This window comes from Rhinopithecus roxellana, chromosome 11, assembly GCF_007565055.1.
Source record: "Rhinopithecus roxellana isolate Shanxi Qingling chromosome 11, ASM756505v1, whole genome shotgun sequence".
Lineage (NCBI taxonomy): Eukaryota > Metazoa > Chordata > Mammalia > Primates > Cercopithecidae > Rhinopithecus > Rhinopithecus roxellana.
The window spans coordinates 21,974,286-21,991,974 of record NC_044559.1 but is presented as its reverse complement, the minus strand read 5'-3'; the positions used below and the strand labels follow the sequence as shown (position 1 = coordinate 21,991,974).

The following is a 17,689-nucleotide window of genomic DNA, read 5'->3' as shown; positions in this document are numbered from 1 at the left end:
CCGGCGTGGTGGCTCACGCCTATATATCCCAGCAGTTTGGGAGGCCGAGGCGGGCAGATCACCTGAGGTCAGGGGTTCGAGACCAGCCTGACCAACATGGTGAAACCCTGTCTCTACTAAAAATACAAAATTAACCGGGTGTGGTGGCACATGCCTGTAGTCCCAGCTACTCGGGAGAATGAGGCAGGAGAATCGCTTGAACCCAGGAAGCAGAGGATGCAGTGACCTGAGATCGCACCATTGCACTCCAGCCTGGGCAACAGAGCAAAACTTCGTCTCAAAAAAAAAAAAAAAAAAAAAAAAGACAATTACACAAATGAAACCAGGCAAGAGACTAAGGTAATTATTATTATTTAGAATTGACTTCTAGAACCCAGAACCCATGGCAGATCTATTTAGATTTTTGCTACTCAAAGTTTGGTCCACTGACCAAAAGTACATCAGTATTACCAGGGAGCTTGTTCAAAATGCAGAATCTCAGACTCGGTCCTGGCTACACTGAGTCTGCACCTGTATTTAACAAGGCCCTCGGTGAACCGAGTCCACATTAAAGTTTGTGAAGCACACTGGAGGCCACACCCAGAAACTAGGCAGAGATTGGGCTACTTGAAAAACGAGGCTAACAAGAGTTAGGGTGCCTGCTGTGGGGTCCCCATGGCCTGGAAAGACTCCAGACCTTTGTCAGAGCGGCATTTCACCTACGAACACTCCCGCTTCAAGCCTGGCCAGGACCCTACACGTCGGTGTGTTGGGACAGCCTCGTGCCCAGTGAGAAGGTAGGGGCACGGTGGCTAAGGCCACCCCCACAGAGTCCGGGGGATGCAGCGAGGTCCAGCGGCGGTTTGCTGGAGTACCAGGTGCTCAGGAGGCGGTCCACCTGCTCCCGGCTGGAGATTGCGCGCAGGTGGGCCTTCCCGCTTCCACTGTCCAGGACTTCTGGGGGCTCAGGCACTGCGGGGGGCTCGGGGCTCCTGCCTGCATTGTCCCAGCGCAGCCCCCGTGCCTGCAGCTCACTCTGCATGCTGGCGAAGAAGTGCAGCACGCAGCGGTGCGCGAAGTCCCGCGCATGCTCACAGCAGGTCTCGTCGAAGAGCTTCTGCTCCAGGTCCACGTAGTTGCTCCAGTATCTACGCTGCAGGAAGACTGTCTGGTCGAAGCAGGGCCTCAGGCAGCGGGCCAGAAAGGCCGCGATGATCAACAGCAGGGTGACACTCCAGCCGATGGCCTGCAAGGTAAGAAGGCCCGAGGTTAGGTGTGAGTGGGGCCTAATCCTATACATATGTATTTATGAATACGTATGTGAATGTTGCATATTTAATTTGACCATGTCTACACGATATTCTTCATTTTCCAATGGATTCAAATACTCCTTAGATAATTTAACTGCAGTATACCACTCCAAACATCATAGTTCATTAATCAGAGTATTGAATGAAATGGGAAATAAATTGAGAAGAATGAACACAAAGAAAGTTGTGTGATCATCAGATTACATGTCCTCTTTTGTACCCCTGTGGCCTTGTAAAGTGAATTAACTCTTAGAGCATCTGCTACTTGAGAAATTGTCCTGTATAGTGTGGCAAAGGTATTCCAGAGTCCCTCCTTTTACATTTCCCATCCATCCTTCCTCAAATCTATGCACTTTCCTATTCAGTCATCCATCCTGCCAGCCATCCTTCATCCATGCATCTATTCTCCCTTCCATTCATTCTCTCATCCTTGTATCCATCCACCCATTCAACCATCTCTCCACCCATCCAATCATCCATCCTCTTGTCTTACTGTAAATCTGTCATCTTCCCATCCAGTCAAGTTCCTAACTATCCTTCCATCTGTCCATCATCCATCCATCTCTTTTCCCATTCATTCATGCTCCCATATGCTCCTCGTTTCTTCCCTTGATCTATCTACTCATCCACCCCCTATCCAACCATCCATCATCCGTCCTCTCATCTTTTTTTAAATTTATTTTTATTTTTTGAGATGAAGTCTTGCTCTGTTGCCCAGGCTGGAGTGCAATGGTGTGATTCAGCTCACTGGAACCTGCGCCTCCTGGGTTCAAGCCATTCTCCTGCCTCAGCCTCCCAAGTAGCTGGGATTACAGACGTGCACCACCACGCCCAACAAATTTTTGTATTTTTAGTAGAGACGAGGTTTCACCAGATTGACCAGACTGGTCTCAAACTCCTGACCTCATGTGATCCACCCGCCTTGGCCTCCCAAAGTCTGGGATTACAGGTGTGAGCCACCACGCCCGGCCCCCCTCATCTTTTTATCCAGTCCTTTGTCATCCTTGTGTGTACTTATCTGTCTGTCTTCCCATCTAGGCATCCACTGTGTTATATTTTGTGGGAGGCACTGTGCTAGGAACTGGGGGCTCAGTCATTGCTCTCACAGAGCTCTTACCTTAGTGGAGGAAATAGACGATTAAATAGGCGATGACTGGGTACGTGTCATAGAGAGGGAGTCCAGAGGAGGGACACCCAACCTGACCTTGAGGGCCAAGACTGAAGGCTGAATGACAGTGACACACAATATGAACAGGAGAGTGTTCCCAGCCAGGAGTGAGGACAAACTGACGAAGTTCTCTAAAGCTGGAGCCCACACCTGGCAGACTCCTCTTCCACCTCTCTACCTTCCAAAGCCATAGTCTCTTTAAGGCCCAGCTTAAGACCTGGGGCAGTTGTGTGGACCTGGAGCAGGGAAGTCACATCTTTAAACCACAGGGACATATTTGAATCCTTATCATTTACAGAAGTGATTTCCACAATTTACAAAGCTCTCTCATTTGGCATCTCACAGGACTCCCCTCAACATCACCAGATTTAAGGTGAGTATTTTATACATGAGAGCAGAAAAGCAAACAACTTGCTAAACTTTACATGACTGATAACTTACAGCTGAGTAAGGATTCAAACCCTGGTCTCACTGCAAATTCCATGCTCTTTCCACTGAACTAGGAAAAGCCTAGAGTGTTGAAGCCTGCAGGGACCATCAAGATGGAGGAGACCAAGCTCCTCTGTATTTTGCATGAGAAACTGAGGTCCAGAGGGGTAGTCCCATGGCCAAGGTCACAGTCTGAGCCAGAATCAAGTGCATCCTGCACCCGGGTCCTCCCTCCATTGCACCGCTGGCCAGCCCATGAGCCTGTCAGACTCCCCAAGGAGCAGGGGCTGTGTCTTTATTATCTATAGGTGGAATCTGGAGTCTAGGCTGGGGGTAGAGCTGGGGTTTATCCCCCAAGATAGTAGAGTTGGTGCCTTTTGGGAAGACTGGCATCTGGAGACAGCCTACATTGTTGGAAGGTGATTAAGAGGAATAATGACACTCCTTCGGATCCCTGCTCTGCCTCTTATAAGCTGTGTGACTTTGGCCTTATGAACTAAACTCTCAGAGCCTGCTTCCTCACCTGGAGAATGGGAGGATAATGGTTGTTCCACAAATTAAATGAAATAATACATATAAAATGCTCACTGCAGTGCCTGGCACATAAATGCTCAATAAGTGGAGATTAGTATTATTTCTCATGGGTGGGAAGAAGGTGTGCAGTGGGCGCAGGCAAGGCAGAGCAGTGGTCTCCAGCGCTTCCCTGCCTCCTGGGAACGGACTGAGCCCATCATCTGTTCCTCCTCACCACCCCCGACCCCACTCCAGAACCAATGCGGGGGATTGGTGAGGGTGCAAGGGCCAGGGGAGGATCACCCCAGTTACCTGTGACAGGCACCGCAGGTAGCGAGACACTGCCTTTCGAGCAGGGCTATTCCTGACCAGCTCATCCTCCTTGCAGGGAACCTTGGCCAGGAAGAGCTGTACCTGGCTGGGGGTCATGTTGGCAAAGTCCAGAAACTTCTCAGGGTCCACAGAGTTGCTGAAGGCACACACGAAGCACTTCCCATCAAGGAGGGCCAGCAGGATCCAGACCAGGGGGGCGGCCAGCGCCCTCTGCAGCACAGAGGAGCACATGTACCTGGGAGCAGAGGAAGGAGGGGGGTCACAGGGAGCAGCTGGAAGTCAGCTGCAGCAGGGGAGATGCAAGGATGGACTGCTGGGAAGTCCCAGGCCGGGTTACATCAGACTGCAGCTCTCAGTGTAGAGGTCTCAGCGACAGACGCAGGGAGGAAGGAGGGCTGGGGCCCCTGGGATCCCCAGGACTGGAGCATTGAGGAGCTAGGCCTTGCAGCAGACACTGCTGGTGCCCTGCCCATGCCAGAGGCATCTGTGGCTGCGGTGGCTGGTTCTATTCACAGGGAGGGCCCGAGGGCCTCCTACCTCAAGCACCTGCATTGTTCTGCCCCTGGGGCTTTGGAGGATTTTTTGCTCCAGAGAGGGGTAGGCTGCAAGCACTGAAAAGTTAACCCCCAAATCAACCTTCAACCCCAGAGGGATGGGGCCTTGTGGATAAATATCCCAGCTTCTTAAATCCTCAGTGGGACAATTCTGAGATGTGTTCTATGTATGCCCTTAGGGGGTCCCCTGAAGGATTGAGCCCCAGTTGCCCACTCATTATCACATTCTTTCCAGAGCCTGCTTTTGGAGGAGAGCCTAAGCTAAGGCAGCCCTGCCCAGTAACCCTCCAAAAGCAGCACCTCTAACACCCCCACCCACAAGGCATCCCAGGAGCCCACCCTCTGACCGACCTCAGGCGCCTTTCCTGGTCAGCTCTGCCCCTGCCTGCAGTGACCTCGACTGAGTGTTGGCCACAGGACAGGAGTCCAGTAGAGCTGTGCCCACTGGACCCCAGAGGAAAAGGCTAGGGAGACACCCAGTGCCTGTGACCACCCTGCACAGCGAAATTGCAGGCAGATGTGATCCCTGAGAACATGGAACAGAGGCTGCAGGCGGGTGCACTGGATGCAAATGTTGTTTCTGAATTGGATTGTACACAAAACATCCAATGGTGTATGCCAGGCATGTGTGTGTGTGACCTACCCAGTGTGAACTGTAAATATGTTCTAGGCAGTGGTAACTTTAGCATTTTCTTTTCTTCTTTTCTTTTTTGAGAGGGAGTCTTGCTCTGTCGCACAGGCTGGCGTGCAGTGGCACAATCTCAGCTCACTGCAACTTTTGCCTCCCGGGTTCAAGCGATTCTCCTTCCTCATCCCCCTGAGTAGCTGGGACCACAGGTGCACACCACCACGCCCAGCTAATTTTTGTAGTTTTTAGCAGAGATGGAATTTTGCCATGTTGGCCAGACTGGTCTCAAACTCCTGACCTCAGGTGATCCATTTGCCTTGACCTCCCAAAGTGCTGGGATTATAGGCGTGAGCCACCGTGCCTGGCCTTGGCTTTAGCATTTTCTATGGAGGGCATTGTGGTCAGAAGATGCAACTGGGGACTCGTTATGAAGTTACATTAGATATTTGACAACACCTCTACCGTCCATATCAGAGAATAGGGGAGAGGAGGAGATGGTGAGTGAGTGAAAGCCCACCTGGCCCCTTCCATCACTGCCTGCATATCTAGAGCACTTAGTGATTTGTCCCAAAACAGGAAGGGCAGCTGTTCCAGCTTGGCCTGTTCAGTCAGCCTGGGTTTGAATCTGAACAGTGCCACTTCCTGGCTGTGGGAGCTTGGTCGAGTTACTTAACTTCTCTGTGCCTCAAGTTTCCATCCTTAAAAATGGGTCCAACAAAGGTGCAGCCTGAGAACTCAGGTAGAATTCAGAGAGGCCATGCACTCAAAGCACTTAGCACAGAGCTTGGACCTGCGTGGGTGTGCAATGAATTACTCAACTTCAACGGACTTTGCTACAGAGTGCCATGCATGTGCTGGGCTCTGAGGACACGGTGTGCAGTAGGTAAGGTCCTCACCCTAGGGAGCTTACAAGAGAGGGAACACAGCCTTTAAGCCAATCATTGCCTCTCACTACATGCAAAAAACTGCTATGCGTGTCATGGGATGGCCCTTCAAGCATGTGGTGAATTATATTCCGTGGCCAGTGTGACAGATGTGGAGATGTGGTATTGGGGCTCAGAAAACGATATCCCAAAATGAAGACCCCAGAAGCAAAAGTTATTTTTTTAACCTTCTCCTGTACCCTCACCTGCTCCCCTTCCCCTTCCCCCAACCCAATCTCTTTTTTATTTTTGAGAAGGAGTCTTGCACTGTCGCCCAGACTGGAGTGCAGTGGCACGATTTCGGCTCACTGCAGCCTCTGCCTCCCGGGTTCAAACGATTCTCCTGCCTCAGCCTCCCGAGTAGCTGGGATTACAGGCGTGTGCCACCATGCGTGGCTAATTTTTGTATTTTTAGTAGAGACGAGGTTTCACCATGTTGGCCAGGCTGGTCCCCACTTCAGGTGATCCGCCCGCCTCAGCCTCCCAAAGTGCTGGGATTACAGGCATGAGCCACCACGCCCAGTCCCCCCACCCAGTCTCTGGCTCCTTATTCTCCCGCAAGGCTAGCCATAGAAACTGGAATCCATCTTCCCCAAGGTGGGTCATAGAAACCAGAACCCCTTTTCTCCAAAGCTGTCACCATAAAACCTAAAAATATGACTCTAACTTCCCCCCGCCTTTCTGTCTAAAAACTGGCCGTAAAGAAACGATCTGACCTACCTAGTTTCACTGTAGGTCATAAGACTCCCTTCTATAGACGGTCCTGCCCTGTGTCTGGGAGAAAGGAACACTGTATAGAGAGGCCAGGAAGAACCTAGATGGCCTTGCTCAGTTTCCCCACTCCTTCTATAGCATTAGTTCATCCCTTTTTTAAATCCAATTCTATTTCTGCATGGCTATCCAGACCTTGTTAAACCTAAGCATAAAAATGGACCATTTCCCCCGTATTTTTAGGTCTTTATTCTGAAGTCTTCTGCAGCACATAAAACAATAATCAAATAAATTTGTATGCCTTTTCTCTTATTAATCTGCCTTTTGCCAGTTGATTTTCAGTAGAACTTCAGAGGGCAAAGAGGAAGTTTTCATGCAGTCCCTAGAGTGGCCTGGGTAATTCAGAATTCTGTGCCATTCCTATGTTTACAGCACTGGCCGTGAAAAGGTGACAAATGATAGAAACAGAAACACGTTTCCAGAGTGGAAACTGGCAAGTGGGTCTCTGTGAGCCGATAATTCCTAGTTGGGGACAGAAGAGGGTGCACCTGGCAGTACCTATAGGGTGAGTGGAGAATCCCCTGATAATGAGGATGGTTGGGGTTTGGGGGTGCACTTGGCAGTGCCTGTGGGTGGCTGGGAAGCCTCTGGTAAAGCCCATGGGTCACTGAGTGGTGTGGGACTGCACCTGATGATGCCTGGGTCCTTCCTCCGGTGTCCTGCGGGCCGGCGCCACTCCTCGACCATCACCACAGACTGCCGGTTGGCGAGGAGGCCGCAGAGAAACAGGGCGAGCGGGGGTGCGAGCAGCAGACCCAAGCCGTAGAGTGCATTGTAGCGCGCCAGGCAGGGACAGTTGAAGTCAAAGGAGGAGTACAGCTTGACGGTGACCACAGCCAGCAGCAGGCAGATGCCATTCATCACTGACTCTGAGCTTGACTGGAAGTGCTGGAAGAGCATGCGGAATTTATCCATGACTCCAGCCTGGGTGGGTGGGCAGCCGTCGGGTGGGCTCAGTGAGGCTCTGGCCACCTTCCTGGTGTCTGCTGCACTGGGGATGAGCCTGGGATCTGTAAGAGGTTCTCTCTCAGCCTCCAAGGGCCTGAGGGGTCAAGGAGGAAGCAGTGTCCAGGCCCCAGCCCAGACTCCCGGGGTCCAGCAGGCACTTAAGGCAGGGACAGGCTCTCTCCACAAAGGCTCCCCTCCCCAACCCAATGGTCCCCTGGTGCCACTCCCATCCTCTCTGGGGGAATGAGTCACCCTCTGTGACCAGCCAGCCCAAAGCACCTATAGGCAAATGGGCCCCACCCTGTCACTCCATTCCTCCCGGCCCATTTCTCTTTGCTTTAGGGTCTGGATGCTCAGGCTTAACAGCTGTCAGGGCTTCCTTTGGGGCACAGGCAAATTCTGGGTGTGGTGAGGCAAAGATGCCGATGGAGTCAAAGCATATTTTCTGGTCTTGATGAAAAGCATGACTTTGAACTTGTCTCGGACACGTAGTAAAACAACAGCAACAACAACAACAACAAAATATGACGACTCAGCTCAGCCCAGAGAGATTTCATGTTGGCTTTCAGGCTAGGAGGAGCCAGAAGGGGCATCTATTCTTGCCTGAAGGCTTCCTGGAAGAGGAGACCCTTGAGAGGAGTCTTCAACCATGTTCCAGCATTTGCCATGAAAGGGATAGCGGAAGAAGATGGCCTCCCTTGGAGACGTGCTAACCATGTGCATTAACCACTGGGTGCCCATGGGAGAGGCTACTTAAGTGCCACGCCCACACCTGCATGGCTTTCCCCCCGCCCTTCTTCCGTGTGACGGGTGACAGACATGCATTTGAAATCACTGCTTCTCCTAACTCGCCGAGGTCACTAGGTCTCTCCTTGTGTCTCAGTTCCAGCCTCTCTGAAGGATGACAGCCCAGATGTTTGAGGGACTCCTGAAACCTGCAAAATGAATTTTGTAAAGGTTACTTAGCCCATATTTTAAGTCAGATCATCCCAAATAAGTCTTGCAAGTTTCATGACCATCTGTGTGACCTGCACTTCTGATGAAGACAGACAGAAACCTGGGTCTTATTATTACTATTTTTTTGAGACAGAGTGTTGTTCTGTCACCTAGGCTGGAGTGCAGTGGTATGATCTTGGTTCACTGCAGCCTCTGCCTCCCAGGTTCAAGTGATTCTACTGCCTCAGCTTCCAAGTAGCTGGGATTACAGGCACCCACCACCATGCCCAGCCAATTTTTGTATCTTTAGTAGAGACGGGGGTTTCGCTATGTTGGTCAGGCTGGTCTTGAACTCCTGACCTCAGGTGATTCTCCCACCTTGGCCTTCCAAAGTGCTGGGATTACAGGCATGAGTCACTGAGCCCGGCCACTTAGTTTTTTTATTTTCCATATTTGTATGTTACTCTGGGTCCTATGAGACAGATTTTCCTGTGTGAGGGAAATGAGGAGGCACTGGAGAAGATGGGGAGAGCCACCAGTGGCCCTGTGAGTCTGACTCTGAGTGGAGGAGAGGGCAGGGCAGGGGTGAGAAACCCTTCAGGCCAGGAGGACAATCACCACTACATCTTCAGGTGGGTACAGCCCCAGAGGGGCTGTCGGATCTCACATACCCTGGTGGGGACAGAGCCAGGGAGGAAGCTGGGATCCTCCATCTGTGCTTTTCAGCCTTAGTCACCCAGTGGGCTGCTGACCAGAAAAGTGGACTGTCCTGGCCCAAGGCCAGACTTCATGACCCTGAACCAGCAGGGCTGGTGTGGAGCAGGCAGGGAGCGAACTAGGCTGGGAGGGTTGTGAGCACCCCTCAATTCCATTCTAGTCTCAGGGAGGGATAGAGTGTCCTGAGGGTCCCCAGCCACTCTAACCTTGGGAGTCTCCAGAAAAGAATAGACAATGCTTCTGGAAGAACACTTTGAAGAAAACTGGGTCAAAGTCTCCGGGCCAACCTTTTCACAGCTCCAGCCTTTGAGAGAGAATACAGAGCTACCAGGTCAGCTTGGGTCCCTGGAGCCCTGCAGAGCAACAGGTGCTGAGTGACTGCAGTGGGGCTGGCCCTTGCCACGTATTTACAGGAAATACTTCATCAAAGAAACAGGCCAGAAAGAAGCCCACTACAAAAGGGATATTATTTGTCAAAGAGAGGGGATGGCTTGATTTTTTTTTAAAATCTCCATTCTCTGAATTGTCTACTTTTATAATAATAGACATAATAAATCATTATTATAATCATAATAGTGATTTTTAACTATTTCCAGTAAAAATCATAAAATATTTTAATTGGAAAGACATAAAAAGATAAAAGGACAAGGCAAAAAGGAGAATCCCGTTTTGTTTCCTGGAGCCTGGCCCTGCTGAACGAGTAGGGGGAGAAATAGAGGGAGCAATACATGGAGAAAGGCTTCTTTTTTTTTTTTTTTTGAGATGGAGTCTCGCTCTGTCGCCCAGGCTGGAGTGCAGTGGCCGGCTCTCCGCTCACTGCAAGCTCCGCCTCCCGGGTTCACGCCATTCTCCTGCCTCAGCCTCCCGAGTAGCTGGGACCACAGGCGCCCGCCACCTCGCCCGGCTAGATTTTTGTATTTTTTAGTAGAGACGGGGTTTCACCGGGTTAGCCAGGATGGTCTCGATCTCCTGACCTCGTGATTCGCCCGTCTCGGCCTCCCAAAGTGCTGGGATTACAGGCTTGAGCCACCGCGCCCGGCCGGAGAAAGGCTTCTTTTACTCACACATATGGGAGGATATTGCACATCTGGCCTGGTGCGGTGACTCACACCTGTAATCTCAGCACTTTGGGAGGCCGAGGCAGGCAGATTGCCTGAGCTCAGGAGTTTGAGACCAGCCTGGCCAACATGGCAAAACCCCATCTCTACCAAAAATACAAAAAAATTAGCTGGGGGTGGTGGTGCCTGCCTGCAATCCCAGCTACTTGGAAGCCTGAGGCAGGAGAATTGCCTCTCTTGAGACTGAGGCACGAGAATTGCTTGAACCCAGGAGGCAGAGGCTACAGTGAGCCCACCCAGATCATGCCACTGCTCTCCAGCCTGGGTGACAAAGAGAGACTAAAAAAAAAAATTACATTTTTCTTTTTAAATAATGATTTACATCTTAAAAAAAAAAAACAGTTATAAATATATGTTAATTTGCAATTGGAAGATATATATAGAATAAATCTGGTTCTTTCTTCATGTTATTTTGTTTTATTTTCAAATTGGAGTCTTGCAGATGTATTCTTGGGGGTCTTCCAGATTTTCTTTGATCTTTGCAGAGTAGTCTGGATATTATTTGAGAAACACTGGCTTCATCATTCTTGGAGTTCCTGTTATTGAGAGGGCTGTTTAGGACTAGATGCCCCCATTGGAGAAACTCATTGTATGTGATGTGTGAGAGATGTGTCTATGTACTTGTGTATGCATGTGTGTACACATGTATGTGTATGTGTGTAGTGCATGTGTACATATTTGGTGTGTGTATGCATGTGTGTTTTCATAAATATGGGTGTGGCCATCTTCCTACTTTGTATATGGTGAGTATGCCCTCCCCTGACGGTTCTCTCTCTTCTTTTTCCTTCACAGGGAAGGCATTCAACATTGAACATCCTGAGAAGTCCACTTCTCAGGACTGGGAGACTATTGTTCTGTGTGTCTAGCAGAGTGCGGTGCCCTTTCTGTCTCTCGGTGGCCTGATTCTCTGCTTCCCTGAGGACATAGGCCTTTGAGGTGTCCTGGCAGACCTGGGGAAAGCAACGTGGCACTTCTGTAGGTCCCACTCTGGTGACTCCACAGAGCCGCGTAGCCCTGAGGGTGGAAAGAGGCTGGAAATGAAATGGGGCCTTCTAAGAGATGGCACTGGAACAACTGGCTAGCCATTCGGGAGCAATCTCTACTTCATGCTTCATACCAAAATAATTTTCACATGGTTCAAAGATTCAACATAAAAATTAAAATCATAAAAATTCTACAGGAAAATGTACGTGAATTTATTCATAATCAGAGGCTAAGGAAGGCCTTTGTGAACAGACCCCAGAATTTAGTAGCTGTAGAGGAGAAGATGAACAAAGTAAGAGTCATAAAAATTAGAAGCTTCTATGGGCAAACATACCAATAAACAAAATAAAAATAACAAACTGAAAGCAGGGTATCTGCTACACATAAGCCTCTTTTCCTTAATTTGTGGAAGGCTCATATAAATCAATACAAAAGATGAACAATCCTAAGAAAAATGGGTAAAGGATTTGAACAGGCTATTTGAAAAAAAAAGAAAAAAAGAGAGAAAAAAGTGACCAAATATCCTGAAAAAATTCTAATCCTCATTCATAATTAAATAAGAAACGAAACCACCAGGTGCCTTTAAAAATTTCCAAGTTGTTAGCAACTGAAAGATTGATAATTCCCAGTGTTGATGAGGCTTAAGGAAATAGCTACTTTCGTACATCTATGGTTAGAGTACAAATTGGTAGGTTTTTTTGTGGAGCAGTTTGGCAATATATTTAAAGCAAAAATTTAAATACACATGCCCTTTGACTTAGTAATTACAAAGTCTGAATTCATCCCATGGGTAGCTTTGCAGAAGTAGCCACGATAAACAAACAAGAATGTTCATTATAGCTCTTTTAATGACAACCAAACTGGAAACAATCTAAATTTCATCAACAGGAAACTATTTAAATAAAATATGACACAGTCATAAAATGGGATCCATGCAGCCATTAGAAGAATGAAGCAGGCCAGGTGTGGTGGCTTATGCCTGTAATCCCAGCACTTTGGGAGGCCGAGGTGGGTGGATCACCTGAGGTCAGGAGTTCGAGACCAGCCTAGCCAACATGGTGAAACCCTGTCTCTACTAAAAATACAAAAAAATTAGCTGGGCATGGTGGTGTGTGCCTGTAATCCCAGCTGCTCAGGAGGCTGAGACAAGAAAATCCCCTGGGCCGGGCGCGGTGGCTCAAGCTTGTAATCCCAGCACTTTGGGAGGCCGAGACGGGCGGATCATGAGGTCAGGAGATCGAGACCATCCTGGCTAATACGGTGAAACCCCGTCTCTACTAAAAAATACAAAAAACTAGCCGGGCGACGAGGCGGGCGCCTGTAGTCCCAGCTACTCGGGAGGCTGAGACAGGAGAATGGCGTGAACCCGGGAGGCGGAGCTTGCAGTGAGCTGAGATCCAGCCACTGCACTCCAGCCTGGGCGGCAGAGCAAGACTCCGTCTCAAAAAAAAAAAAAAAAAAAAAAAAAAAAAAAAATCCCCTGAACCCGGGAGGTGGGGGTTGCAGTAAGCCGAGATCCAGCCACTACACTCCAGCCTGGGTGCTACAGAGCGAGACTCCATCTCAAATAATAATAACAATAATAATAATAAAGTATTATTATTGATGTAAAACAAAATAATCAGGTTTAAATCTTAACATTGTTTCTGACTGAGGAACAGAACATGGAACTGTTTCCCTGGTTGATAATACTTTTAAAATTTTTTCTTTTTGAGACAGGGTCTCACTCTGTTGCCCAGGTTGGATGCAGTGGCACGATCATGGCTCACTGTAGCCTCAGGCTCCTGGGTTCAAGTGATCCTGCCTCCTCGGCCTCCCAAAGTGTTGGGATTGCAGGCATGAGCCACGGTACCCGACCATAATACATTTTTAACTCCAATTTTTCTAAGAAGAGACAAATAAGCCTGAATTTTAGAATGTTATTTTCTCTTCCCTCTCTTACATGACTAAGAAACTATAAAGGTAGATTTTCTGCCCAAACAGAAATGATGCTCCCAGACCATGAAGAGCGGGGCTGGTGCTCTGGCTAGGAGATCCTGCGACCTTCGCATGTGACACTACATGTTGGGCCAAATGCAGAGACGTAGGGGCAAAGACAGGCAGGCTGCTTTGGGGGAAGAGGGCACCTGGATAGAATTTCAGCTCTGAGGGTGATCGGGTACACAGAGGGCCAGGCTAGGAAGCACCTCTGTTGTTGACCACACACCCTCAAGCTCTGGCCATGTGGTGACAGATGTTCCCTAGACATCTGCAGAGTGCCAGGGGCTGGGCTCATGCAGACGCCCATACTGGGTAACTGGCCACAGTCAGAGGGGGCATCCTGGTGTGAGTAGGGGCGCTCTGGAGGACTGTGACTCAGCTGAAGTTTGGGGACCCTTGGCCTCAGTCCTGGGAGAGTCTCTGCAGGGAGCTTTGGCTTTCTGTCCTACAGTCACTATGACAGGGAGAGCTCCTCTGCTGCCAGAGACCCCATCTCAGGATGAAAAGTGAAAAGTGGCCTCAGTGAAGGGCACATACTCAGAGGGGAACATCTCAGTGATTGAAGAGGGGGCCAGTTTCCTCAACGATATATTTTCTTTACCATGAAGTAGCTAATGGAAACCATAAGGGTATATGTTTTCCCAGCAAAACTCTTTTCATTTTGAAAGAGGAAAAGTGCAATCCATAAACATGTATTTATTTATTTTTTGTTTTGAGACAGGGTCTCACTCACCTAGGCTGGAGTGCAGTGGCGCGATCACTGCCTGTTGCTGTCTCAACCTCCCCAGGCTCAGGTGATCCTCCCACCTCAGCCTCCTGAGTAGCTGGGTCTACAGGTGCACACCACCATGCCTGGTTAATTTTTGTTTCTTTGGTAAAAATGAGTTCTCACTATGTTGCCCAGGCTGGTCTTGAACTCCTGGGCTCAAGCAATCTGCCCACCTCAGCCTCCCAAAGTTCTGAGATTACAGGCATGAGCCACTGCATCTGGCCTCGTAAACTTTTTTTTTTTTTTTTTTTGAGACGGAGTTTTCCTCTTGTTGCCCAGGCTGGAGTGCAATGGCGCAATCTTGGCTCACTGCAACCTCCACCTCCTGGGTTCAAGCGATTCTCTTGCTTCAGCCTCACGAGTAGATGGGATGCACCACCCAGTTACTCGGTGGCATGCGTGGCGGCATGTGCCACCACGCCCCACTAATTTTGTATTTTTAGTAGAGACGGGGGTTTCTCCATGTTGGTCAGGCTGGTCTCAAACTCCCAACCTCAGGTGATCCGCCCATCTCGGCCTCCCAGAGTGCTGGGATTACAGGTGTGAGCCACCGCGCCTGGGCCTGGTAAACATTTTTAAGGTGTTTTGGATGGCTTGAGGGCTCCCCAAAAACTTGTCAGAGACAAAGGGGATTCCAATGGAGTTCTGGTGTCACCTAGTGGTGGCTGGAGGAATTGGGGTGAGAGGAAGGGAGAGGCGGGACACACAGCAGGTCTGCTCTTTTGGTTGAGAAACCTTCCTGGGAAGAGAGCTGCCCTTGGGTGTGCCAGGGACTGCTCTGGGGAAGGGTGCGTGAAAGGGAGATGTCACACTGCCAGCAGCAATTGGAGAAAAGTCTGCTCCCTGTCCTAGGTCTCACGCTAAAGGCATTTGGTGTGATTTAATGCTGCTGGTTTCTTGGAGAGATGCCTCCTGACTCCTATTTGTCTTTCAACTTTGGCCATGAAGGAGTGTTACATTTTTATGTGGTCATATTTATGATACTTTTCCTTTATGATTCTCTGGTCTTTGTAACATTCTTGGAAGGGTCTGCCTGCCAAGTAAAGGCCATTTAAAACATCTGTGGTAGAAAAGAGGATGCTGGGGGTACTACAGTCATTTCAAGCATCTTTCTTTGATTTTGTTGTTTTTTTACTCTGTTTTGTGTTCATCAGTAGCTGTGTGCTCCCTGGCTAATTTCCAGAAAGCTGAGCTGAAGCCACCAGGCATCTTACGTGTCCTCAAGCAGGAGGGGCTGGTTCAGGAGCTCAGTGAGGAGGCCTCCTCTGCCATAGGTGTCTCCCTCAGGCTGGGGACGTGAAGGAATTGCACCCTGGTGCATGCACAGTATCATGGGAATCAGGACTCAGGCTGTCCTAGGGCTGTGCCTCCATGCCTCCCCCATCAGCTCCTAGGCAAGTGACTTAACTTCCCCAAGCCTCGGGATTTTTATTTGTAAAATAGGAATAATAATAGTAATAATAACAAGAACAAAATTAGTACCTATCTCACAGAGTTGTTTCTGGAAGTAAATGAACTAATGCATCTGAAGTGCTTAGACCAAGGCCTGGGACATATCAGTAAGTGCTTCATAAATGTCACCTGTTACAATTATTTGAGCAAGTGGCCCTGGGATAGATCAATTGATGCTGGACTTTGAAGTCAGAACACAAGTTTCTCAGATGGAGACACACTGTCCTCTTTCCGACATTGGGCATTTTTTTTCCTTTTTTTTTTTTGAGATGGAGTCTTGCTGTGTTGCCCAGTCTGGTGTGCAGTGGTGTGATCTCAGCTCACTGCAACCTCCACCTCCAGGGTTCAAGTGATTCTCTTGCTTCAGCCTCCCAAGTAGCTGGGACTATAGGCATGAGCCACCACACCTGGCTAATTTTTCGTATTTTTAGTAGAGACGGGGTTTCACCATGTTGGCCAGGCTGGTCTCAAACTCCTGACCTCAGGTGATCCACCTGCCTTGGCCTCCCAAAGTGCTGGAATTACAGGCGTGAGTCACTGTGCCCAGCCAACACTGGGCATTTTCCTTTCTGCTTCATGGAGGAAACTCCTTCCATCCTTTCAGATACAATCTTGGGAGTGCTTGGCCTCAGGTCTGGATTTTTTCCATGGGTACTATGAGTACTTAAGCCTATGAACTTTTAAAGCATCTGCTTGAGACCAGAAAAAAAATTATTGTCCTCAAATTATGAAAGGAAAACTTCAAACCAAAATTAATAAATGTTCACTTAAATGCTTTTGTTGTATCAGTGTCATTAATTGCTAAATGTAGTACTCATAAACATTTCATTATATTTGAAGACAAACATAGTTTTTTTCTCACTTGGCAAGACATCCAACACATGCATGATTGCTTAGAAATCAAACCAGTTGTAAATTCAGTGAGTCCCTTGTCCAGTGATCCCAAAAGCCAAATTTGTAAAAATCATTTCAAAATGTTTACTGCAAGAAAATTATGTTTAATGTGGAATGTGGTATATTTTAGTACATTTGGCCTGACGGGGTTGGGCTCCAAAATAAGAGTTTGGGAGTCTATGAAGACCTCACAATTGATCCTGGATTCAGGGGCCAACCCCCAGAGAGCAAGTCTGTCTGTGGAGCAGAGGAAGGGGCTGAGATTCATCCCTGCTACCTCCCTGTATAGTCACCTCTTCCAATAAGTTAGCCCTGCTTGGGTGGCAGCCAGCACTGGCCTGGTCCCTGTGGGGTGTCCAGCTTTCCCCCAAGAAAGCCTGTAGGCCTTCTTTAAGCACCATCCTCACAGCTAGAACATGTGACCATGTGGAGCAGTTTCCTAATGTGTAATCAATAAATAACCTGTATCAGACTCCACTCAATCTAAGTCTCTCAGGGTGAGGTCTGGGAGTCCGCATTTTAGTAACTTTCTCCCCCTCTCCCCAAGGCCTCATAGATGATTCTGATGCATGTTTAAGTTTGAGAATTATTAATCTAGAGTGTGTGTGTGCCCCAGGAGGAGGGCAAGATGATCCATTTTACAATCTCATTAGTCTATTTAGTCTGTTTCATAATATAGACAATATGAATACGGTAGTGCACATATAGAAATTATTAAGAAATATACATATATTGGTGTATACGCTTTAAAAATTTATTACTGCTAGGGGTGTATGATCAAAAAGGTTTGGTGCTCAGAGCGACCTGCCCAGCCCAGCTATGTGGTCAGACCTGCTGCATGTTCAGCTCTGAACCTGGGCCTGGGAGGTGGGGAACTGGGACTGGAGTGTACAAAAAGCAGAGGACAGGCTGCCCCACGGTGGTAGCAAGGAAACTGCACCTCACTCAGCACCAGGGATGCAGGTAGTGCTCAGCAAATGGTCACTGGGCAATGAGTGAAGCTGAATCCCAAAAATACCTGGGAAGAAGATGGCTTAGGGCCCATTCCATGCTAAAATGGGCAGCACAAACTTCCATCCTTCAGAGGGAGGGCCCGACAGGTTAATCCATCCATTCCTTTATTCATTCCTTTATTTAATAACTAATTATTGAGTATGCACTAAATATCAGGCACAGGCACTCAGGGATCTACCCCTCCAACTTGTCCAGCCACCCCCTGAAGTTCAGGCAGGACACCACCCCCTCCCCCCACAGCTTTTCTGATAGCCTGATCAACCATGGGC

The 17,689-nt window shown here is 48.8% G+C and overlaps 1 protein-coding gene across 1 annotated transcript; it reads right to left on the bottom strand.

Moving 5' to 3' along the window:
- Window positions 1-335: 335 nt before the first annotated feature.
- On the bottom strand, window positions 336-7,731 carry CALHM3 (calcium homeostasis modulator 3). The gene is made up of 3 exons (XM_010356209.2): window positions 7,237-7,731; window positions 3,712-3,967; window positions 336-1,225 (listed from the first exon to the last, which is right to left on the bottom strand). Exons 1-3 carry the CDS (start codon window positions 7,521-7,523, stop codon window positions 734-736), a joined length of 1,035 nt encoding a protein of 344 aa, XP_010354511.1. The 5' UTR covers window positions 7,524-7,731; the 3' UTR covers window positions 336-733.
- Window positions 7,732-17,689: the final 9,958 nt, after the last annotated feature.

Excerpts from the sequence above, each read along its gene's own strand:
- CALHM3 (XM_010356209.2), bottom strand. The coding sequence starts at position 7,523 with ATGGATAAATTCCGCATGCTCTTCCAGCACTTCCAGTCAAGCTCAGAG. Across the intron at positions 3,968-7,236 it reads AAGGACCCAGGCATCATCAG|GTACATGTGCTCCTCTGTGC; the intron begins GTGCAGTCCCAC and ends CTCTGCTCCCAG. Across the intron at positions 1,226-3,711 it reads ACCTGCGGTGCCTGTCACAG|GCCATCGGCTGGAGTGTCAC; the intron begins GTAACTGGGGTG and ends CTTACCTTGCAG.